Below are 25,335 nucleotides of genomic sequence, written 5' to 3' on the forward strand. Positions count from 1 at the left end.
TATGTTATTAACTAATGGGTCAAAATTAATTCACAAAAAGATTAATTTCAGGTGAATTTACCACCAATTTCTGGTTTCCCAAACATCAAAATAGTTCATCCATGTCATGTCCTTAAAAATATTATGTCATCAAAATAGTGTCAAAATAAAACATGACACATCTTTGAGTTAGCCAGATGTGGACCATTTATTAATATCTCCAATCAAACAAAAGCTATGATTTCATTTATGTTATTAACTAATGGGTCAAAATTAATTCACAAAAAGATTAATTTCAGGTGAATTTACAACCAATTTCTGGTTTCCCAAACATCAAAATAGTTCATCCATGTCATGTCCTTAAAAATATTATGTCATCAAAATAGTGTCAAAATAAAACATGACACACATCTTTGGAGTTAGCCAGATGTGGACCATTTATTAATATCTCCAATCAAACAAATGCTCTGATGTCATTTATGTCATTAACTATTATTTATGTGTTCATTGACCATTGGATATAAAATGAGCCATTTGTAAAGAAAATAATTAGAAGCAATACTCATTATAACCTTCAATATAAATTATAATAATATGTGAAACTTTTCATTGTCAACACCTATAAATAACCGACAGAACAAAGTTCGAAAATTCTGTAGACTTCGCTGAGAACATTCTCGGATCGCCGTCGATGAAACGAAGCAATCGGAATTCTGTTTGTGCGATGGATGAGATTTGTTGTAGAAATCGGATCTCGCATCAGTGATGGCGGCATCGCGCAACGATCCTCCAGATGCGCAGGTGGCGATTGTCGAGTGGGAGGATCTACAGCAGGAGCTCGGCCGCCTGTGGAGCCTATCCTGCGCTCTTAAGAACGCCAAGGATAGGAAGGAGGCTCTGGCGCTGAAATTGGAAGCTATCATCAAGGTATAGAACGGGTTTACTGCTCTTAAGATGTGATATTTGAAATTGCTGCTGCTGCTGATCTTTTTTTTAGAAAATTAGAAGGTTTCTCGTCGACATGCATCTACGGGAGGGCTTTATGCATCCGTTCTTGGATTTTATGTTTCTTCCTTTTCATGATATTGAGCGAATTGGCTACTCGTATGAGTTGATCTTTGAAAATGCTGTTTTAAAAAAAGTAGAAATTTACTATTATGATATGATCTTTGAAACTGCCGCTGGTTTTTTTTTTAATTCAGAAGGTTTTTCGCGGATATGCATTTGTGGTTGAGTTTTCTGCATCCATACTTGGTATTCTGTTTTTGATATCCTCTTATGCTAAGGGTTTTGTTGCAGGAAAGAAATGCTCACATGGCACAGTCCAACGAATTAGAGGATAAGAAGCGAAATCTGGAAAAACAGAAGCTGGTCATGGGCGAAATCTTGATGCGTTCAAAAAAGAGTTCAGATCTTGCCAAACACCATAGAGATCAACTTTTCGTTTGTACTAGAAGACTGTTGATTGCAAGCAAAAGTCTCTCTGGTGCCTTTACCCAAATGCAGGTGGCCATATTTCTCTGATTAAAATTATCCAGGTTTTTTTGAAGAAAAAGAGGGAAGATCACCCAAAATCGGTGATCAACCTGTTGATTCTCCAGGTTTTTATTTTCCGTTTTGTTATTTCTCAAAGATTGGTCAGTTCCTTGTGGCCTTCATTCAATATCTTCATTGATGAACGAGTAGCTCTGAAACCGTTTATTAATGATAATGAACGCATGATTTTCACACGATGGATTATTATTTTCGTTCTGTTATCCTCACTTATGTGTATTATATTTGCCGAAGTGTTTAGTCAGTAAAGAACGAGATATAAAAGCTTTTTTTTTGGAGTGGCTGATTGATAGGATTGTTGTCAGAAGTTCAAGGGATTGTCAGTGGGAAACAAAAACCTTTCAGCTTGAGCTACTTCTTTATAATTAGGAATCTGATACACCCTTCGTATCAAAGACAAATCAAGTCCAAGGATTATCAATGTCCAAATATGAAATGTAGATCATGACAACGCAGTAGATGGAATTATGGAAAGACTGGAGATGATCTCGACGGCTCCCTCTTGGTGAGCTCCTTCTTGATCATGGCGGTCCTCCTCTGTGGGCTGGACTCCTCCCTCCAGGTCGTATGGCGGGGCAGCGCTCGCAGCTCCTCCCCAGGATAGCTGTAACAACTTCTTGCACAAGAAAATAATGTCCTCTCCCAGCTGGGTGTACCCCTTTATTTATAGATCTCGCTGGGGTCACTTATGCTGGTCAACTGTCCGTTGACCAGATCTGAACTTCCTTCTTCTGTATGTCTTCGAATAGCGTCTATCAGAATCATCTACTTCAGATTTTTCCACTCTTGGTCTGGGGTTGCTAAAATAAATAGTATTTCTTTACTGGCGTCTGTTCTGATATAGAGTTAAATTTAGAATTAAATAAGATACGATCAGTCTCGTATCTTAAGCCCATTAAGGGCATTTTTGTCGTTTTTGCTCTTCTTTTATGTCCCTTTGAAGATGTAGTCCTCCTTGTGGGAGGGCAGAATTTAAACTCTTATGGCTGAGTAATTCTGAAACGATCACTCCATCGAGGACTCCGTAAGGTATTGTTCACTTTGGCAACATTCACTCTGCCAGTCTCTTTAGCCTCATCCTCTCGGCAACGCTCATCCTTTAGGACCATCCTCTCTCCTCTCGTTCACGGTACAAACCACTTCTGTTCGTATCGTAATACCATTTTAGAAGAAAGAAATCAGAAAGCATGGTATATTGTACAGATCCAGATTGCCTCTTAGTTCTACTATAAGACTCCAAAGTTTTTGACTTAAACTGTACACTTTTCAGAGTGTTATGATATTTTTATCAATGTGTTCGTTCTAAATTTCCAGTGTTTATCCAAACACACATTGTATTTCATTTATAACTCTCATTTCTCTGAATATTAAACACCAAAAGCTTTGCTAACTACTAAAATAACACTGGAAAAGGGTCACTTCAGGAAGCAAATAGGATCTTGTTTGGACAGAGAGGCCATGGGCATCTTTGTAACTTGCAGAGGATGCTGCGAGCAAGGCAACAATACATGGTGGCCCAAGTTTCACTCATTTATCCTGTGAAAGAGTCAACCACAGCTTCATGTGAAGGGACCCTAAATTCAGACAGCAAAATGTCAGGTATTTTTGTCTTTCTTACTCTATATATATAAATCGATGTACAAACTGTCTATAAATTGTTGTCTTGATTCTGGGATTTGAACCTGCCACCTGGTTTTGATACCATGTTCTTCAGTGGTACCTATCGTTATCTTTATCTCTCTCTTATTTTCTTATGCATATCTCCCGCTCACCACATATTTATGCATTCTTCTCTGTTAGCGATGATACTTTTTCCACCTTTTTATTATTTTACCCTAGAAGCCAGGAAAATTGTTCCTATGTGCTTTTCACCTGTTTTAATGGTTGTATAGGCTTGTTGGACGGATGAAAGTCATCAGTTCCGCCTGATTTTGTCATCCGTCATCATCTAGAACGATAGACAGATGACTGAAGGGATTGACTTTCATAATCAGTCATCCGACATTTGTGGCGGATAACTGATGACTGAGATGACAAAACGAAGACAGAAGATGATTGATGACAGATGGAATGATGGAAGTGTGAATAATTTTTTTTTCTAAATGTAATAATCATGTTTTAATATCTACTATCTTCTTCCTCTTCTCTACTGTCTTCCTTCCCTTCTGGATCTCTTGCTCCTTCGCTGTCGTCCGTAACAGCCTATTCTTCTTCACTTTCTCTCTCTGCTTCGCTCCATCTCGCTGTCTGTCTCCCTCACTCTTTTTCATTCTCTCTCTCTCTCTCGCTCCATCTCTCTCTGTCTCTGTCTCCCGCGCTTCCTTTCGTTCTCTCTCTTGCTCTTACTCTTCAGCTCTCTCTCTCTCGTTAGCTCTTGCTCTCTCTCTCAGTTCTTGTGCTGTTGCGAGCTTTCTCTGCCTCTCTCCATTTCGTCATCCATCCATCTGTCATCCGATCTGTTTTTCATCTGGGACAAATAACGGAACGGGACTGATGACGGAGTTATGACGATGATGAAATGGGACGGATGACGATTTGGACAAAAGATGTTGTCGTGGATGGATGACTGAATGGATGTTCCTTTAGTCCCATTCCATCCGTCCGAAATCATCATTCGTATTCCGTCCAACAACCCTACCATTGTAACCCCTAACGGGTCTCACTAGTGGTTGTGGACTTGACTACATGATATAAGGATATGGCTTAGGTCCATGAAATTGATGAATAATTCTGTCCCTCCTCTTCCATATGATTGTCTCAAAGGCTCTCATGAAGGCCTAGTCTCTTGCTGGTCCAACTGCAAACGGGAAGGCTTGCCATGTTGTCTGAGATCCTCTCATCAATTTAAAGCTACACCTTCTTCATTGTCTCTTAGATTTTAAATTACATGCTTTTAAGAACATATTTTCTCGCTCTCCCACTATCTCTCTCCATAAATTGCTGTTCACACTATATATCCCTCTCTCCTCATATTTTGTGGATTTTCTCTTTCAAAGTACATGCTTAAAAGAACATATTCGTCTCGCTCTCCCTCAATCTTTCTCCATAAGTGTTGTCCACACTATATCTATAGGCATCTTTATATCTCTCTCATTTTCTCATGTACCTCTCCTTATCTCCACACATTTATGCATTCTTTCTCTCTCAAATTTCAAATCACATGTTTTCCAGAACATACTTGTCTCTCTCCTCCTATCCCTCTACATCCTTGCAGAGCATGTCTAAATTATACCTGTTTGTATCTCTTCTCTCCCTCTTTCCTTTTCTTTTGTATGTATATATCTCTCTCACTTGCGCTTGAAAATTCATGTTTGCAAGAACATGCTTGCACAAGTTTGAGCTTTTGGGTTCCTCGTTATAGTTTAGCGATTTGTTTTTTCTTTACAGGGGGAAATATCGTTTTTTGTGATTTTTCATCTTTGATCAAGAAAAAAATATGGGTTTGTGTCTTCAGGTCACCAAGCAGGCTTGCCTCTCTCAGATGAATCAACGTCTAGTCAAAGATCCTCCACTTTAACAATTTGTGGCCTGGAATTGGCCGCTCCATTTCTAAAGAAAGCAAGTTTCTTTAAAGACAAAAAGGAACTCCAAAGATCCGCAACAGCCCTCGGTTATGTTGCGCATGTGAGTCCCCCAAAAGAGTAACTTTTCAAACTACATGGTTGGTTTTATGAATTTTTTTCTCTCAATTATGCGCCCATATCCAGGTAGTGATGCTTATTGCTACTTTCTTGGATGTACCCTTGCGGTATCCGCTGAAATTTGGCGGATCTCGCTCCTATATTTGTGATAACGCTCCATCCATCGAACCTGCCACATCAGCCAGCTTGGCCCCCAACTCTGTGGCAAAGTCGGCTCCAAAGTCTGTGGAGTTTCCTCTTTTCTTAGAGGGCCAGGACAACACTAGGGCAGCTTATGCTGTGTTCTTGCTCAACAAGGTGATTGGCATTAACTCTACTTAATAATTCCTCAATCCGGAATTTATTATCCCACAGATTTTAAAAACCTCTGGTAAATTGATGTTTTCCGTATTGATTTGTTGCTTTGCTTCGCTCGTTGTTGTTGTTGCAGTTTAGTTAAAATTAGTCGCACCTATTTTTTGTATTTTCTTTCTGATTTAGAAATTTTCCAGGTAGTATGCTTCTTATACTCCTACTTTTTTTTCTCTCTTTCTATCTCCTATTTAATTAACAATGAATATCCTCTTTCAGAACTATAACGTTTCCTATCAATATTCAACCTCTTTCTGTAATTTGCAATCCGACTTTTTTTCCTTATTATTCTATATATTTTTCTTATTGATATGTTGATTTGCTGCGCCATTTTTGGATCCTGTTGATCAGAATTCATCGTGCCTATTGATTTGTTATTCCTTTGATTTTATTTTCACAGTGATTTGGAAAGTTCCCGAGCAATATGTTTGTTTGTATTCATGTATTTTTTTCGCTCACTTTCAGTCTCCTGTTTAAGTAGCATTGAATATTATTCTACCGTGTCATACCGTTTCCTATCCTGAAATTATATTTTCCCTGCTATATTTTGATTTACCTTGCTCAGTGGAGATCCTACTGATTCATAATTAATTGCGCCTACTAATTCTCGGTTACTTGGATTTTATTTTCAGTAATTTCCAATATTTCCCGAGTTGTACATTTTTCATATTCATTTGGTTATTTCTCTTTTTCTATCTGCTGTTTAGTTAGGATGGAATATTATTTTTTTTGAATAACAAATAGGAATATTATTATACGGACTCAAAAAATTTCCTCTCGATATAGTACCTCATGATAGCATTTCCTCTCGATATAGTACCTCTTTCTGGATTTTTTTTTCTACAGACTCAAAAAATCTTCTGGAATTATGTATTTAACCTATTTATATGTTGATTTACTTGCTATTTGTTGATCCCGTGCTCTTCCTTATATTTTTATTTTCATAATGATTTACAAATTTCCCGAGATTTTCGTGTACTTCTCTCTCTCCGTCTCCTTTTTAATTAACCTTGAATATTACCCTACAGAAATTACCTGTTCCTATCGATACTGTACTTCTTTCTAGATTTTTTATTATCTGAATATATAACAAAATATCCTAAAACTATGCATTTATCGATCTATTAATTTATTTTTCTCTCACTCTCTATCTAATGTTATGGGGGCAGGACATTGAGCAGATTCTTAACAGCGTGGGAAAGGAGAGCCTCGGTCCAAGACACGTCTTACAAAATCTTAAGCTGCTGACAAGGACTATTCGGGCGGAAAACTACATAGATTTGTGAGTTGTGACAGCCCAGATACTGGATAATTCGTAATTGCGTAAATACCCTGCCGTTCCGTTTTACTTGCCCGACGGGACGATGTAAAAGACTGTTAGTTGGGAGATCTTGAGACCAGGTCAATGCTGAATTTTGCAAAAGTACCCCTCCCCTGTTTAATCATCCTAGTATCACGCAAAGCTTACTCGAGGGTATTTTGCCAAATACTGCTTTAAATAAGGTTTCTGTGTTGTCCTAAATAATCGGCCGGCGATTCAGCGACCCGCTATAAGATCGGAGATCGCGGCGGAGTCCAAAGTGAAGGTTTGTTGCGATCGTGAGAAACCCTAGTTCTTCCTCGTCTATCTGATCTCCACCCATCATTCCTCGTTCCTTTGATCGTAAGTTTTTGTCATTATTTCTTCATCTTTCTAGAAGAGAATCGATGGTTTTCTCTACGGAAGATTGAAAGTCGGAAGCTTTCTTTGTTCGTCGGCGAGACTCGGAATTGGAGGCATTCCTTGACGAGAAAGGTTGGTTTTTTCTGCGCGATCACTTCTCCGGTACGTAATAGAATTTAATTCAGGAAGATGACTGACGAGGCCGATTCTCTGTCCAGGAATTGTTCTTCTGATGAACTAACCCCGCGATCTCGAGGTGGAATTGTTAGATCAAGTCATCGCGCTGCGTAGGTAAGCCTTTGATTGCCGTTTTCATTCATGGAACAATCAGGAAGTTTTTTTGGGTATTTTGTGAAGAAAACTAGTCCGCCTGGAGAAGCAATTAGGCGTAGCTATCACCCTCTCATTAGTTATATGTCTGACTAATTCCGGTGAAAGTTTCATCATTAATCCATTTCTGTGTTTCTTCCTCGGCATCAGGTTAGACCAAACAATCTCTGCAATCACAGTTTCAAGAAAATGCTATCTTACATGTCCCGTATCCATGTGGAGGATCCGCCTCTCTCACCAGATGACCACTTTGACAAGATCCCCGACGCAATTCTCTTGATCATCCTCGATAAGGTTGTAGACGCCCGCTCCCTCGGCCGGTGTCGCGCCACGTGCCGGCGCTTCAACGACATTGTCCCCCTCGTCCACAACGTCTACCTCAAAATCGACCGCGTCCTCGCCAGTGACGGCGGCGATACAGACGAAACTCCCAGCCCACCCTCCCAGCCCAGATCCTACAGCTTCCTATCCCATCTAAAGCTGATGGTCATATCCATATTCAAGCCCCTCCACAGCCTCAGGGCCTCCAACCTGAAGCCGCTCCGGCCGCAGCACTCGCAGCACACCCCAGCCCTGGCCCTTGGCGGGTTCTCCGACCTGAGGAACCTCATAATTGAGCTCCCCGGCGGCGACATCGGCACCGAGGACGGCGTCGTCCTTCGCTGGCGCGCCGAATTCGGAAGCACTCTTCAGAGTTGCATCATCCTTGGCAGCACCGGCGCCAGCGGCAGTCACCCGCCGGAGGGCGAAGACGACGACGGCAGCTTGCCCGAGGCCTTCTGCACCGATGGCAGTCTCAAGCTGAGGGTAGTCTGGGCCGTCAGCTCCCTGATTGCCGCCTCCACGAGGCACTACCTTCTCAGGCAGGTTATCAAGGAGCATCCAACGCTTAGAAGCGTGGTCTTTACCGACGCCGACGGGCAGGGGACTCTGAGCATGGGGCAGGAGCAGTTGAGGGAATTCAGGGAGCAGCCGTTGAAGCCCTCGCCGTGTGGAAGCCGGACCCAGGTGCCCGCTTCTGTTCTCAAGCTGAGGTACGCCTAGACATGGTTGTTCTGTTCTCTTTGTGAGAATTTGTGTGAATTGTTAGTTCTGTTCGGTTATCCGAACAGAACAAAAACGAATTCGCACAGAACATCACACAGACCCGTGTGCAGTTCTGATTGTGCGAATTGTGCGAATTTTTTAGTCATGTTTTTAAAAAAAACTCTACACTGTGCAAATTTGTGCGAATTTTAAAACTGTGCAAATTTTGTTTGAATTGTGCGAACTTTGTTCGAATCGTGCGAATTTTACAATGTGTGTGAATTTTGTTCGAATTGTGCTAAGTTTACAATGTATGCGAATTTTGTTCGAATTGTGCGAATTTTGGTCGTATTGTTCGAATTGTGCGAATTTTGGTCGTATTGTTCCAATTTTGTTCCAATTTGTGCGAATTTTACGATGTGTGCCAATTTTGTTCATTCTATTTTTTGCACAAAAAGAGAACAGAACAAAGAACAGGGCCCTGTGCAGTTCCTTTGTGCGAATTTTTTGTTCGTTTTAAATGAACAGAACAGAACAACCATGTCTAGGTACGCCTCTCGCCTTGATCTTCCTGGCGGGGTGGCTGTTCAGGGAGCCACTCTGGTAGCAATTAAGCCAACTAAAGCCGCTGCCGTCGACGTCCAGAGTGAAATTGAGTCTTTGCTCTCCGTTGCCTTTGATGGCCCGCACGGAGACGTCGTGAGGGCCCTCTCCAAGCGGCGAAGCTACCCCCTGGAGATGAACAGTTTCTGAAAGAAGATCTTCACCATCATAATCATCATCGGTATCATCGTCAGGTTGACTATTAACTTCTGGTGAGATATGTTTTCTGTACAGCATTTCTCTCTGCGTAATACCTTACCCTTTTATGTTTTTGGATCCCTCACACCATTTCATCTTCCAATTTTCTTATTTTACCTTGTTCATGTCTGAATAGTGTGTTTTTGGATCTTCTTAACAATTACTTACTAAATTAATACTCTCTTATCTGGATCTATACTTCCGGGACACTGACGGGACGATTTTTTCGTCCCGGGACAAAAATCGTCCCGTCCGAGGTCTCCGGACGACTTATGGGACGAAAATTCGTCCGCTGGCCACCGGACGGGACGGTTTTCCCTTGAGACGAAAAAATCGTCCGTCCGGGGCCACCAGACGAGGGACGAACGAATCTGGGCATACAACCGCCGGATTCACATCCGACGGTTGAGATGTTGCCACGTGGCATCTGGGAAAGGCGAGGGAGGGGAGGAGAGGGGAGAGGGAGGCGGAGGAGAGGGGGAGGCCATGGCAGAGGAGGCGGCGGAGGAGGAGGGCGCGGCGGTGGTGGCCGGCGGAGGAGCAGGCGGCGATGGCGGCGCTGAAGGAGATAGCGTCGGGGGAGGGGAGGCGGAGGAAGACGGAGACGGCGGAGGAAGACGGAGACGGCGGAGGGGAGATGGCCGCTGCGGACGTAGGCGGCGATGAGGGATTTGAAGAGGAAGAGGGAGGCGGGGGAGGAGGGGGGAAGGGGAGTTTGAGCGCCGCCGCGTGGAGAGCGGCGCAGCCGCGGAGGTCGGGGCTCCGCCGGAAGAGCGTTTTTCGTCCGGGATGAAAAAATTCGTCCCAGGAGGACTGGACGATACGAAAAATCGTCCCGAGATAATTGGACGGGACGGATTTTTTGTCGGTGGACGAAAGTCCGTCCCGTCCTTCGTCCCTGAGATTATGTCGGACGTAGATCGGGATGAAGTCCGTCCCGTCCCGTCCTTCGTCCCCGTCCGGGACGATCCGGAAGTATATCTGTATCATATCATCATCATACTCTCTTATCTTTGCCACTTTCTTATTAGTATAATTACATTGTGTCTTTATCTTATTTATCATCATCTTTGCTTCATATCCACTTACAACCGATTACAATCTTATTAATAATATCCCTATTGTGTTGTTACTATTCTCATAATCTCGTTATCGTCTTCTCTCCACACCATCTAACTTTTCTCTTCTTATCATCTACCTGTTACCTTATGAATATTCCTTTCTTATCTTCTTCATCCCTTCCTCCTTCCACTGCTATTTCCTATTATCTATTTCTGATCTTCATAGATCCCCCTTTTTTATACTATCTTCTTCTTCGTCATAATTTTATCTATTACACTACTATTCCCCCTTTCATCCTTTTAATACCCAATTAATTTGTCCTCATTATATTTTTTATTATATTCTTCTACTTCTAGTTCTTCTAGTAAATTTATTCCCAATACAGTCCCTGAGGAGATGACCTTTGTTCATTGCTACAAACTTGAGAGAGTTCAACCAATGTGAATATTTTTTATTGAATTGGGTTCAATAACATTATTTATTATCCTGTTCATCATATGACAATCTAACTAAGGTGAAACAAATAGGATCATGACGAGACAAAGAGAGAAGTTTTGACAATATATGATTTTACATTTAGAGAGAAGAAAACAAACCAGAAATTTTAACTGTCATTGCCCATTGCTACCAATGTACAGATACAAAGGGATATAAACAGAGATTTATATGCACACACATAGAGGCAGAGAGAGGTCTTGCCAAAGATAAATATGGATAAAGATAGATTTCTTTCAAAAAAAGTACTGTTAAAGATATGACAGACAAATAGAGTGATATACAGAAGATACAGAGAGGTCGATGGAGATAGAGAGTAAAAGTATTCATCTATATATATATATATGTATAGTATATATACACACACCTATAAGTATCCAAAAGTATTCATAAATATATATATGTATAATATATATATACTAGTGGGGCCCGCTCGCAATGCTCGCTTTAAATAATTTTTCGTGCCTTTGTGCATGTTGCAGTGCGAATTTTGTGCCTTTATGTGGGACGCGGGAGGCCGGGGGAGGAGAGCGGGGTGGCGGCAGGGAGGGGGATCTTTCACTCTCTCTCTTCTCTCTCACTCTCTTGTCAGCCAATCAAGGTCTAGAAGGGTACACATATTTTACACATCGCACAGCACAGAATATTCGCACACTGCACACGGGTCTGTGCGGTGCGGTTATGTGTGAACGCTGCAGCTCCACCCCTCCCCGGGGCGCCTGCACCCCCTCCCTGCCAGTGCTCCGGCCCGGCGGCCCGCCCCTCCCTCGACCGCCCGCGACCCCTCCCAGCCACCGCCCTGCCCCTCCCCGGGCTGCCCACGCCCCCTCCCCGCCGCCCGCGCCCCATCCCACCGCTGGTCCGCCCTCCTTCCCGCCGCCGCTTGAGCCAGGCGGAGGTCGGCCTGCACGAGCCGGCGGAATAGACAGCAATGCTCTAGGGGCCCTCTCGCAATGCTCGCTCGACTGTCTCACTCTCTTCTCAGCCAATCAGCCTCACTCTCTTATTTGTGTACTGCAGTGTGGGGTGAATAGCCAATCAGCCACCACATCCCCCCACCTGTAGTGAGGTTCAGCCATTCCACACACACAGATAGAGAGAGAGAGAGAGAGTAAAGAAAAAGTCGACGACACTGCAAACGGAGAAGCGACGTGACTAACTAAAAACACAATCAAGGATAGCGAGTCAAGGAGCTACCCATTTCCTAGGTGCTCTTCTCCCCAAGCTCTTGACCATCCTAGAGATATTTTAAAAAGCAATAATTACTCAATATTCATGAATCAGTGGAAAAGCCAAAGATTATAAAACAACTATTGAACTATATTTGTTGTTACTTAGATAAATCATATATGCATAAAATTGTGATGCATATATGCATAAAGTTGTGATGCATTCGATCATTAATGTTCCAATTATTGTGAATTAAATCAGTTATATGAATTGAAATTATATGTATTAATGTTAAGATCTGGTTTCAAACAAACTCATTCAAGATAGAATGCTTTCTATTTTATTCATCAGCGTGCCCCAGTTAAAAATTAAAATATTGTGTTCTTTGATCTCAGAAAACCTAAGTTGGCTTAACTATTTAAATATTTCTGTATGTGAAAGGCTAATGAATAGGAAATAATTATTGAACAATATTTTATATTATTTAGATAAACAATATACGCATAAAGCTGCAATGCGTTCAGTCATTAATGTTCCAACTATTGTACATTAAATCGGTCATATGATTTAAAATTTTTCATATTAATGTTAATGTCTGATTTCATATAAACCCATTTCAAGAATAATGCTTTATATTTAATGCATTTGGTCATTAATGCTCCAATTATTGTACATTAAATCAGTTATATGATTTGAAAATTTTCATATTGGTGTTAATATCTGATTTCAGATAAACCTATTTCAAGAAGAATACTTTATATCTAAATCATTACTTAGATAAATCATACATGCATAAAGCTGTGATGCAATCGATCAATAATGTTCCAATTATTGTGAATTAAATCAGGTATATGAATTACAATTATTCATATTAATGTTAAGATCTCATTCCAAATAAACTCATTCAAGATAGAATGCTTTATATTTATTATAAATATTGTATTCTTTGATCTGATAACATCTAAGTTTGCTGAACTATTTAAATGTTTTTGTTCGTGAAAGGCGGAAGATTATAAATCAACTATTGAATATAAAGTTGTGATGCATTCGATCATTAATATTCCAATTATTGTAAACTAAATCAATCCATGGTGAAACCAATCTCTCTCTCTCCACCTTCCATGGCCGACGATGGACGGCGTCGGAAACGACCGCCGGCGGCTTCTCCGCCGCCCCCGGAAGAGATCAGTTGATGCTTACTTTCACAGTAAACAAACTATGGCCTTGTGAGGTTGTAATCGAAGGAACTTCCAGAAGTTGTAATCGAAGATCGTTGAATAAGAAAGAATTTCAAGATCAAAATGAGCTTTTAGAATCGGAATGGTGGGGTGAGATCGTTGAAGAAAAAGAAGGAATTTCAAGATCAAAAATGAATTTTCGGAGTTTGAATGGCGGGGGAGATCGTTGAAGAAGAAAGAATTTTCATGATCAGAATGAACTTTCGGAGTTGGAATGTGGGGGGAGATTGTCAAAAAAAAAGGAGGAATTTCAAGATCAGAATGAACTTTCGCTCGTTGAAAAAGAAAGAATTTCAAGACCAAAATGAAACTTTCAGAGTTGGAAAGGCGGGGTAGATCGTAGAGGAAGAAGAAGGAATCAATTTTCAGAATTGCGATGGCGATGGAATGGAATAGTCTCACCGTGGAATGAACGCCGTCGGGCCAGCTCGCGAACTGCCATTTCTCAAGAATCAACTTCTCTTCTTTCATATCTATATTTACATCTATATCATATTTGTCTGTCTAGTCATATATTTCTATTTTTCTCTCTCTATTTATATATTTATTCTAAATTTGTATGTATTCATTTATAAATGTCTTTTTAGTTGTCATCATCCATCATGTACTTGCTCGTTAAACAGTGAACGGAACAAATCATATGATGAATATAGCCAGTGACCATACTGATGGCCCACAATCAAAATGGATGATGGCATGGATGAATGAAAATATGGATGGATGACATAACAAAATTGATCCCAACTCAGTATGTTCCATTATGTTACATCCGAGTGTCAACTCATCATCCATCCCTGAACCATACTATATCTATTTACGTCTTAAATCTAAACAAATCTCTCAATATCAATCACTTATTTCTTATAATCAAAAGTGTTCTTCTCTATTCAGTAGAATGAAGATATACCTTATTTTCGTTATGTTTAATTTATCTTATAGATCCCATTTCTAATTAGTCAATTTTTTTATTCAAAACTCAGAATATGTTATGAGGTGAGAAACTATGATATTAATTTACGTCATACATTTCAGCTCTTCAATTATTATTTTCTCTTCATTCACTTCTAATTTTTCATCCTCACATTGCAAAAAATGACTGTTTTAAAAAAAGTATTGTATAATAACAATGTTTGTAATAGTAAGATAATTTATCCCAATTTATTTTTTCTCAAGATAATTCTCCAGGTATTTTTAATCATTCTCTTTGCTGATCTCTATAATTCCATGACATGTCTTCCCTACTAGTTAATTCATCGTGCTCAAAATACAGCCTTGTCCACCATAAATCTTATTGAAAACTCAATAACCACTATTGTAATGAGCTTCATTTATAAATGGACTGAGACCCCTCAGTGATATGATATCATCCCTCTCGGCATCAAAGAAAGCAAATATAATTATTATATAGAAATAGAATACAGTTGGGACACACTTTTCTTCTATCACTTATGCAGGTTATCTCTATTTTTATGCATGGATTGAAATTCTTTGAGATATTTCAAATGGTTTGTTATTTCCAGGAGAGAAAATAAAAAGTATAGGATGAAACCAGTATATCTATTTCTTTTTGCATTTATTTTTCTTGGCCAAACATCATGCACCATGTTGCCAAAATGGAAACCCTTCTTATGAGGATTTGAGTTTAGTCCCAAAAGTCTTATCACAAACCACAACTACGTTTTGTTTAATCCATAGAAGGCCTTTCAAATATATATTTAGTCTATTTGATGAATGGAAACTTATGTGAATCCAACTATTTGACGAAATGGCTGAAATCAGAATGAAATGCTTATTTTTATTGAATGAAAAAATTATATTTAAATAACCTCAATATTCTTAAAAAGTAGGTACAAGACAACAACAATCCATAAACTTGGATCGAAATATTGTTTTGTAATGTTTTCCTCTCGAGAGAAGCCATAAATAATCTGCTCAACTAATCCATAAATATCAGATTTTACCTTGTCATCTGAATAATCAAATTAATTTGATTCAATATATTTTTCTGATGATATGCCACATATTAATATTCGTTTTTTGAATTTTTTTTGTCCAAAGTTGTGGCTTTGACCCACTGATGATGCTATTAAATTTTTTGATTTTAAAGTCACAAGGATACTCGATATTAAATCATCACATTTTTGTAAAACTATTTATTGAGATGTAATGGGCATTTTGCCAAGGTTGGCCACAAATTTTCCCAGTCCTACTTCAGTGACCAGTCACTTTAGGAATTTTTGGATTATATCATGATTTTTAATATTCTATCCAAAAGACTGACTCATACATTTTAAGGCTAGGCATTCATCTATAATCTTCGTGCATGAATTAGTGATATGATTTTCAAAAAAATGAAGCTAATCTATTTTTTAGCATGTTCTTGTGTGAAATTTACGACGTCGCAAGATGACCTTAAATGAGACTCAATGATTCAATTTCCATACTAGGATTTAATAAACTTCAAATTCTAACATAAACTGGTTTCATTAGTGACGTTTAATTCTTATCTGAAATTTTATGTACTAAGGTCCTTCTCCTATATTTGTTCCCTAATATATCCAGTTTTTTCCATTTTGAGATTATTATTTTTCAACATTGAATAAATCTGAACATATTTGTCGGATCTGGAGTAAAGGCTGAAGACAAAATATGTAAACAAACATTCGCAAGTAAAAAAAGATTGGCTAGCAGTTTTTTTTGGCATTATAGATGCAAACTTTTCTCCTAGTTATGGTTTTTAAAATTTTTTTTCCGAATAAGTTAATATTTTTATACGAAAGTAATCCACATGTACTTTTTTATTCGGGCTAAAAGGTTGACATGAAAGCATCTACACTACAACTAAATCTACATTTTGTGGATATTGTTCAATAATTTTGTTAGTTAGTCTATTTCTATAAAAAAATAATTTTTTATCATGAAATTTACATATTGTCCTCATGATATCTATTGAAATGTCCAAAATGTCAGTGAATATATACTTTTTTGACCTTGTCATTTGCGTTTGGTGTGTTAAAATCCAGTATATTTCGACCACACGTATATTAATATTATCAGAAATTGCTCCTCTACCCTTTTCTGATTGATGTGTATTCATATTTCAAATTTCATGGTGGCTTTACACTTGTATATTTATTTTGAAGTCACATTTACATGCATAATACAATACAATTTAAGATGCACCAAAATCACCACTTACAAATATCTGTTTAATTTGTCCATCGTAGTGGGGTAAACTTTATGATTTTCTCTATCATTATGTAAATTGGCAGGATCTACACAATTAATCACACAAATATTATAATACTACCTTACTTTCTATGAGTCACTTAAAATTTCTAGATATTGAATAATTATCCGGCCTTTAATTATAGTAGTACCTTTATCCAGGGAATGATGGTTTCGGCCTTGGTGACAGTTTTTGGCAAAAACCTAAACCTATACCTAAACTTCGGTGCAGTTTCAATCAATGATCAGCTTCGGTTTTGTAAAACCTTCATGTTCGATCACAGGTATCTGAAAAAATCAAACTCAAAGTTTAAAAATCAAAGTCAAAATTTAGGTCTAAAATTAATTAAAAGATCCAAAGAATCAACTTTAGTAAATAAAATTACCATTTTTGTCATGGATTCACTAAAAAATAAAGACAACTGTACCCTGCAGATTTATATTTATATTTACATTAGCTATATCTGAAGATTTTCCTTCATTCGATTCAAATCAAAAAACATAAAATCATACACATCGATTTGTAGAAAGCTTTGTAAAAATCAAGTTATAAGAGCAGCCACTTGGAAATAAATATAAATAGTTTCTTCATTTGCACTCTCTCTATTGCATTTGCTAGTCGCTGAGACAGTCGAAGAAGCCCACGACGACGACTACGCCGATCCACTTCATACCCATTTTCGGAGACCTCGAGAACGGAAATGGGTCAAGATCGATGAATGATTCCTGGATCTGCTTCAGAACGAAATTCTTCTCTTTTGAAAGACTGTAGAATTCTGTTTTTGGTGAAATTTGGGCGAAATGGATGATCTAACAGCTGCGGATCTGTCAACGATCGGGGGGATAGCGACGGTGTCACTGCTTCACTCGTTCATCCCCACGCATTGGCTCCCATTCTCTATAGTTGGGCGCGCGCAGAAATGGACTCTCTCCAGGACACTCATCGTCAGTGAGTTCTCTTTTTTCCGTCTTAAATTTGTTTTTCCTGATCCGTAATTAGTGTTTTTGAGCTTAATTTCCCCAACGAACCGTCTGATCTCGATATTTCCGCCAGTAGTTGGGTCCGGTCGGGATAGTCCTTTTGCCGTATCACGTTACGGTTTCTTATGAAGTCTGAATTGCTTCAAAATATTGTTTTATCAGAAGCTCTTTTATGATTCTTTTTTAACTATGTCATGTATGTTTAGCTCCTCCTGGAATCTTAATTATAAATGATTGTTTGAATTCTCAGGCTTGATCGGGCTCTAGTGTGTTGACATAATCTTCCTGTTACTTGACTTTATTTGATTTACTTCTCAGAAAAAGGATATAATTTGCATTGCTCTATGAATCAAGCGGTTTTGATTCGTCCTTTGAAAATTCCAGCGTGTTCGTTTACTTTGCCGTAATCTTAATTGATAATTAGTGCATGAATTGTCTCCTCGATTGGGTTCTGATGCGGCAGAAAAATCTTCCTGTTTAACTATTTTAAATTAATTAAAATAGTTAAATTCCTCCTAAAAAGCTTTTGCGCTGCACGATGAATCAAGCGGTTGTGATTCGTTATTTAAAGATGTTTGCATATTTTATCTTCTACTGAGACCAATCATGGATGAATACATCAATTCTCAACTTGATTGAGCTCTCCTGCAGTGACAAAATCTTCCTGTTACTTTCCTTTAGTTGAAATTCGACCTAACGAATGAAATATTGCATTGCTCGATGAATCAAGCTGTTGTAATTCCACGGACTTGGTTTATATTTTTTTATCCAGAAGAGTCATCGCAAACGTAGACATGTCTGCACGTAGAAATTGTTATGAAAGCTTGAACACATTGATCACGTATCAATCGTCTTTTCAAATCAGAGAATATCTGTTTTTAGTTTATGTGAAAGTTGAACGGCTAGGAGGTAGTAAATGTTTCTGATAACATATCTATAACAAACTTCTCTCTACCGCATTCTCTTTTGGGCAAACTTTCAGTATCTTTTACTAGGATTTTCTTTACGTTTAGTCATCTTACTCTCCTCACTCTAGCGTATGAAGCATTGTTAGATTCAGTGCGTTATTTTGTTTCTGGTTTCCTGCAGTTTCTTTTGTTAGATAGAGGGGTTCATTGTAAGCTTCCTTTTTCTTGGGGTTCTATATTCCAATGCAAGGGTACGAAACCCGTTGTGTTAATTTAGTTTTTGGTTTTCATCTTCATCGTCTGCCTTACTCGCAGGGTCACTAGTTCCTCCTGTCAACCTCTCTCTTCTCTCCCGGCATCTCTTCTTTATCTCTCCCTCCCTCTTTTATCCCATCTTTTTGTCATCTATCTAATCTTGCTCTTTGTGGAATTCTAAATGCAATGCAGCATCTTAGATGCAGAATGCATCCTTGTCAATTCCCTGCTCTCTTCTCTCTTCTCTCTCTTCCATTACTCCCTCTACTCCATGAGCAGTTATACATGGAGTTCAGGATCTTTAGATGGACAATGCATCATAGTAAATTACTTTGTCTTGCTCCACAGCGGCATTCGGTGCCATTCTTCACGTAATCTCGACCTCACTTCTGGGCATTGCTGCCATCACCATGGCGACAACCATAGCGGGAGAAGAAACAGTTCACAAGCTTGCTTCGTTGCTGCTGCTTGTTCTTGGTAGTAGTTATATTCTGCTCTTTATATTCGGAAAGGGCGGCCTCGGCCACTCTCATGGCCACCCCATGGAAAAGATGGCTGTGGCTAGTCTTGTGCTAGTTCCTGCTCTTTCTCCCTGTGCAACTACGCTTCCAGTTTTTCTTGCAGTTGGAAATTCATCCTCCATGATAGTCCTGGCTATCGTTGTTTTGCTCTTCAGGTACTTTGGAAATATCAACTTTAAAACTTTTCTTTCACTTATCTCCTTCTACATAGCTGCACAGCCTCTTGTGTCTTTTTCTTTCGCGCTGAATCTAAGTTCGAGAAGAGAGAGAGGGGATAGCCCATCCTTAATCAATTTTAACAGCTTTTCTGGAATTTACGATTGAATGTTTGGTTATAGATGGTTTGAACTTGAGACATATTAGACTTTTCCTTCTTGCTATTTATTATTGCATTGGGAATGTTAGAAATCCTCAATGGAGATGCAGAAGGCACTCCTAGAGCCACCAGAGTCCAAACACGAATTAGGTTTCGAAAAAGAAAATCATAAGGTTCAGTTAGGTTAGCCATTTTAAATACTGACTCCTTACAAATTGGCGGGCCAGAGCTCAATCATAATTAAGTCACTTATTCTCTACATGAGAGAATAAGTTACAACTCTCGTGAGTCACTTAAGTCATTTATTCTCACATTTGAGTATAAATGGCTCAATAGGAAATGGAACGCAACCGCGAGCGAGTTATAGAACATTTTACACTTACAGCTAAATGAAATAAAATTAAGATTTTCTAACAGGGAGTATAAGATTAATTTTGAATACTAAAGCTAGCTTTCTTCTCCTACGATTTCCTGTTTATATATATTTCCCCCCAATCTTTCACAATCGGGTGTCTACAGGCTCAGCCAATCTCATGGCCAACTAGTGAACCAGTCTGCCAGGCCCTGAAGGTGAAAAATTGTGGGAGAGATATAGGCAGAGAGCGAGATTATCACAGATTCTAAACCAATATTTTTTATTCTGGGATAAAAATGATTGAAAGATTGAAATTTGAGAGGGATAGAGACAGATATGATAACCCGTCCCAAACCAATGTTTTTAACTTTTTAGATTATGATGATTGCAAGTTTGGTTCCATATAATTTGAAGGAGAGACTTTTCCGTTGAACTGCGTTATTAACATTTTTGAATAATTCTCAATAGCAATAGTAATTGCCATTCACCCCAATCTTTCTCATCAAATATCATCAATCTCTTCTGCAGCACGATAGTGGTGATGACATCTCTGGTGGCCCTCTCCTTCTATGGTGCAAGTCAGCTCAAATTCCACTGGGTTGAGCGCCATGACAAGCTCCTCGTCGGCTCTGTTCTGTGCGCTGTTGGCTTTCTGACCTTCCTATTCCACGACCACGATCACAGTCACGACCACGGAGCTGACGCGCACTCTGTGCAGGACCTGCACAGGAAATTCATCAGTCTGTGACAATGATTCCCTTGGAAATAATTTTCATCTTTCAACCCTATAAATTGGAGTAATATCAACAGTAAAAGGGATAAGAATTCTCCAGTTGATGGTTGGTTGAAGAGATATTTCTTGGGTCTGTTCCATTTTTGGGCTATGAAAGTATCTTTCTTGGAGTATAAAGTTCTGCAGCGGAAAGTTCTAGCTTCTGTCTGTGTCTTAAAGCGCAGAACCTTCTTGTAAAATTTTATTCAAGCTTTTGGATTTTGGAATAGTTTCCTGAAAGTTCAAGTGGAATGGATCTGCGAACCGGATCAAGTTTGATTTTTGTTTGGGCTAGATGCCTCCCTGGCTAATTCACTCCCATTTCTGTTGAGTATCATGTGTATGGCCCTTTTTTAGGTCAAAACATGCACTGAAAAATTATCTGCACTTCACTTTGTTTACAATATTAACCCAGAAATAGTTTGCTCAAGGCAGCCCAACTGACTCGTCCCGAGGCGAACCGGCCTACGGATCAGATCAGATTATGGGGCTGATCATGATCGTACCCACCCGATCATTTATTTTTATTTTTTTTGAAAAAAATTAGAAAGATCACCCAAGAACGGCGATCAACCTGGTGCTGTTAAATAGACAATCATTTTATAAATTTATCAGATGGAGTTTCTGATCATGTCATCACAATGCGATCTGATTCAACCTGATTGTTGAAGCATACTAGATCATCCCACCTAACCTGTGGGTTGGCTAAACCGAGCCACCCATGATGAAGGTGTGGCGAGTTTGATTGTTCCAGAAGACATGGTAGGCCCAGTAAACCCAGTTATCTAGCCTTTTAAATTCTCCTTTTGGCCAATGTGATATGTTTATGTCTATAATTTTACGTGTATTGTGCCATATACATCATTCTTTATACTAATTTATTAAAGGCCATGGTATTAAATGACTTTGAACTAATTATCGTTGTCTCCAAGGAAAAAAAAATTGGGCCTGGATAAACTAATTTTCTTGCGAGTTAATTTCTTTTAGAAAAATAATCAACAATTAATAGAGCTGTACAAAATGAAGCCAATGATTGTTCCTTGGACATTATGTGTTCATGAACCTATTCAATTCGATACAGAAATTTAAATCATTGTTCAAATGAGTGTACGCTTAATATTTTTAATATAAAGTTAAAATGGATATTGTGTTGAATAAAATATACTGTGTGGGTTGTGATTAAAGATACACAATAGATTTTACCTAAGATTAAAATTTGGTGTAATTTCAGTTACAAAAATATTATATTATTTGAGAACTAGATATAACACACTTGTAATCTAAATGGGAAAATTTTCAAACCACTATTCAAAATATTTGAAAATAAAAAATACTTTCATACGATTAGAAACTTACAGACACTAAAGATTCATAAATTCACATGATTCAGTGCGAATAGTGTAAGTTATGCTTTGTGTTAATTAATATATAAATGTGCTATTAGCTGGATGTTACTCAATAAATAAATCATATATCTTAAATAATTTGGCATAAGTGTGAACAAAATAAAAATAGATTTATGTTTTCTCAATATCTTCTGGAATGAGTCTCAATATTTGTAAAATACAAAAAATTCAAAAGATATGAGTAGTTGAATTAGTTTTCTATTATTTCACTATGCCAATTTCACTTAAGTTTCATGTGAATTAAGCTATTTGTTTACACAATTTGTATTAAACTAAATATCAAATACTATATATTTAATTGCACGTAGGATTTGGTCTGTGGCAAAATCACTAACAGTTAAACAAAATAAGACTAATGGAATTGACTGAGTAATAGAGATGATTGATATATGTGGTATTAGAATAAAGTAGGTGAACAAGGGCCAGTTATAGAGCGTGTGATCATGACCATAAATGAAGATTGATGTCTAAGTTTAAAGGTTTACCTTATTAGGGAATAACATAAGAGGGGTGGAGGTGAATAGGGTATTCAATTTGTTTGAATACATACAAAATATATAAAGAGTATCTACATATTGGTGGTATCAGATATATAAGACATTTTATTTTACAATTTTTTTATTTTCCAAGCACAATCAAGATTATTCTTTTATCCCAAAGTTTCTACCTTGCAATCCCATATCAAAAAATAGAGCACCAATCAATTAGCCCTATGAACAAGGGAATGAATTACTCGTCCAATACACAAATATAAAACAAAGTGCCACTCACAGAAATAGGTTTTATATCATGATCCACCAAAGCTTAAACATATAATTCTCTACCTACATTAGTCCCCAAATATTTCTTTGACTTTCCGAAGTCTATGATACACATGTTATGAAGAAAGAAATGATATTATAATTATTTTTAATCAATATGCATGAAAGCACTAAACCTCTCAAATATGTTTCACCCAAACATTCAAATCCAATCTACTAAATAATTTTCTCAACTCATTGTTAACTGAATATCATTTCAATTTGTTGGGTTCTATAGGCCTAGATCTGGATGAAGAAATTAAAATGACATGCGACAGGAGACTTTTCCAAAGTCATATGGCATCAATAAAATCATGAAACGAAGTACCTTTGCATGGATCGCATGCGTGATTTTTTATATCCCAGAGTGAGACGAGTCGATCTGCTCAAGCGTGCAGCCTCTAGATGTATCCACGCGGTCCTCGACACGTCATATCTCCTCCTCCTCGTTGACGAGCCCTGTTCTACCTCCATCATCGTCGTTACACCGTCTCGATCGCGTTGGGAGTGGAGAGGAGTCATGGGAAGAGGGGAGAAGAAAGGGAAGGCCTTCAACAATTCTGCCTTGGTGAATTTTGTTCAGGGCCTTCCCCTATTTATACTAAGTGGGTATTTTTCATAAAACTCCCAAAACTCAAGTATATCTTCCGATGTCCAAAAGACTATTTGTGTGTGACCCTCTAGGACTATGTATCAGTCTAGTTAACGACTCTAGTTTCCTAATAATCTATTGGCCTTCTAAATTAATTAAATATATCATCATATAGATTAATTAATGTCGAATCAATTTAACCCAATCGATAGATCGAGTCTCCAACATATGGGGTGCCAAGGAGTGTGTATCGACTCACTCATGGAACCTGTTCGTCATCAATTACCGTGTATGTATAATCCCTCATCCACTTGATGCTCCTAGGATGACTTAGGGTATGGTCAACTATCAAACCCTAATCGGTCATCCGAGATAATACTGATGCATTTGAAAATCATCGAAGAACTCTTCTCCGATATTTCACTACCTTGGACAAGGATTTCATCGCATCGTCTTCCTTGAGCTACCAACTCTTATACCGAGGGTGGACGATCCCATCTTGACGACTCAATCGTCTTCATGATTTTTTTGTGCACCTGAACTAAGAATGTCTAGATTCCCATGATTAGAGACTCATAGGTCATAGTCAAAGTACAATTATCCGTCCACAAGACATCTTTGGTGTCTTAGGTCTAAGGACCACTTACACAATTGTGACGTGAATCATCCTGATTGACATTTCGATATAGTACCATTAAGGGATTCATACTGATCAATTCAATGAACTATTTCCACTAAAGAACACCCACTATCTATCCTTAGTGTCTCCACACTAATGGCTACGGGACCAGCCATACTCATCAAATGAGTGAGGCTAGATAGTGATATTCTATCTGGATACTTTGATGTCCTTCTCGCGTATCCTTCGAATATGAATGTTTAGAACACGTACTTAAAGACTAGTGATCTCCGTGTTACGATCTCACCATAATTCACTAAGTCCGATCATGTATTCATGGACTTAATTATAAGCATCACACGTGCACTATACTGAATATGTTCTATTAATGAACATGCACTATAATGAATATGCCGGCCACATATATTCCCATCACAATTGAATAACAAATTTAAGTCTTACTTCTAGGTCTCAATTTAGTATCAAGTAAGTGTTAACCAGCTCAGCTCATTCAAACAAGTTACTGGTTCAATCTCAAACATCTAGCACCAATCTAGCTCAAATGAATGCCCAAATTTATTCCATTAAATTTTATCTTCAAGTTTGAGTTCAATCAAAGGTAATAAAGTTAATACAAAAATATCTCTAAAATTCAACCCAACATAGAACATTACCCTAATGCAATAAAAATACGTGACAAATATTTTTGACAAAGAAAGGAGGGAGATGGAGAGAACTATACACAGAGAGATAAATATATACATACTGAGAGATAAACATGTAGAGAGAGTTACATAGAGAGCGAGAGAGATATATAAACAAAGCGAGAGAGAAATATACACATGGAGATAGAGAAATACACATTGAGAGATATATACACATAGAAAACATCTGGATAAAGAGAGGGTGAGAGATAGAAATGTACAGAGGGAGACAGTGTGTGAGAGACAAAAACTGATAGAGAAGTATACATAGAGAGAAAAGTACAGGGAGAGAGAGAGATAAACACACAGAAATTTACACATAGGGGGAGAAATGCAGAGAGAGAATGTGTGTGCGCGCGAGAGCGAAAAATAAACAGAGAGAGAGATGGAGATACACACATGCATATGTATATATCAAAATAGTGTGCGAGGGAGAGGAAAATAAACAAAGAGAGGGAGAGATACATATATGTATAGCGAGTATGTGAGAGACAACAATAAACATAGAGAGATGGAGAGAGATAAAGAAAGGAGAGAGATAGATGGATATAGAGACAGAAAGAGAGGA

At 38.4% G+C, this 25,335-nt stretch overlaps 3 protein-coding genes across 4 annotated transcripts; all 3 read left to right on the forward strand.

The window, feature by feature from the left end:
- Positions 1 to 623: 623 nt before the first annotated feature.
- LOC144707227 (UV radiation resistance-associated protein) lies at positions 624 to 6,951 on the forward strand. Its single transcript, XM_078580369.1, has 6 exons — positions 624 to 906; positions 1,279 to 1,485; positions 2,958 to 3,132; positions 4,988 to 5,157; positions 5,241 to 5,471; positions 6,695 to 6,951. The coding sequence occupies exons 1-6, from the start codon at positions 745 to 747 to the stop codon at positions 6,809 to 6,811; spliced, it is 1,062 nt and encodes a 353-aa protein (XP_078436495.1). The 5' UTR covers positions 624 to 744; the 3' UTR covers positions 6,812 to 6,951.
- A 50-nt stretch (positions 6,952 to 7,001) lies between these two features.
- LOC144707226 (F-box protein At4g18380-like) lies at positions 7,002 to 9,474 on the forward strand. Of its 2 annotated transcripts, XM_078580367.1 has the most exons (5): positions 7,002 to 7,124; positions 7,223 to 7,320; positions 7,407 to 7,479; positions 7,669 to 8,552; positions 9,078 to 9,474. In XM_078580367.1, the coding sequence occupies exons 4-5, from the start codon at positions 7,708 to 7,710 to the stop codon at positions 9,295 to 9,297; spliced, it is 1,065 nt and encodes a 354-aa protein (XP_078436493.1). In that variant the 5' UTR covers positions 7,002 to 7,124; positions 7,223 to 7,320; positions 7,407 to 7,479; positions 7,669 to 7,707; the 3' UTR covers positions 9,298 to 9,474. The 2 variants fall into 2 exon arrangements, with proteins under 2 accessions (XP_078436493.1, XP_078436494.1); XM_078580368.1 differs by having other exon boundaries at positions 7,118 to 7,320; positions 9,093 to 9,474.
- A 7,669-nt stretch (positions 9,475 to 17,143) lies between these two features.
- On the forward strand, positions 17,144 to 20,929 carry LOC144707228 (Fe(3+) dicitrate transport system permease). The gene is made up of 3 exons (XM_078580370.1): positions 17,144 to 17,487; positions 19,031 to 19,358; positions 20,403 to 20,929. The coding sequence occupies exons 1-3, from the start codon at positions 17,340 to 17,342 to the stop codon at positions 20,620 to 20,622; spliced, it is 696 nt and encodes a 231-aa protein (XP_078436496.1). The 5' UTR covers positions 17,144 to 17,339; the 3' UTR covers positions 20,623 to 20,929.
- The last annotated feature ends 4,406 nt before the right edge of the window (positions 20,930 to 25,335 follow it).

Source organism: Wolffia australiana, chromosome 8 (genome assembly GCF_029677425.1).
Source record: "Wolffia australiana isolate 7733 chromosome 8, ASM2967742v1".
NCBI classification, from domain to species: Eukaryota; Viridiplantae; Streptophyta; class Magnoliopsida; order Alismatales; family Araceae; genus Wolffia; species Wolffia australiana.

Coding starts and splice junctions, on each gene's coding strand:
- LOC144707227 (XM_078580369.1), top strand. CDS start 745: ATGGCGGCATCGCGCAACGATCCTCCAGATGCGCAGGTGGCGATTGTC. Junction 1,486..2,957: donor GTGCCTTTACCCAAATGCAG/GTGGCCATATTT, acceptor GGGTCACTTCAG/GAAGCAAATAGGATCTTGTT. Junction 5,158..5,240: donor CCCTCGGTTATGTTGCGCAT/GTGAGTCCCCCA, acceptor GCCCATATCCAG/GTAGTGATGCTTATTGCTAC.
- LOC144707226 (XM_078580367.1), top strand. CDS start 7,708: ATGCTATCTTACATGTCCCGTATCCATGTGGAGGATCCGCCTCTCTCA. Junction 8,553..9,077: donor GCTTCTGTTCTCAAGCTGAG/GTACGCCTAGAC, acceptor TGAACAGAACAG/AACAACCATGTCTAGGTACG.
- LOC144707228 (XM_078580370.1), top strand. CDS start 17,340: ATGGATGATCTAACAGCTGCGGATCTGTCAACGATCGGGGGGATAGCG. Junction 17,488..19,030: donor CTCCAGGACACTCATCGTCA/GTGAGTTCTCTT, acceptor CTTGCTCCACAG/CGGCATTCGGTGCCATTCTT. Junction 19,359..20,402: donor ATCGTTGTTTTGCTCTTCAG/GTACTTTGGAAA, acceptor TCTCTTCTGCAG/CACGATAGTGGTGATGACAT.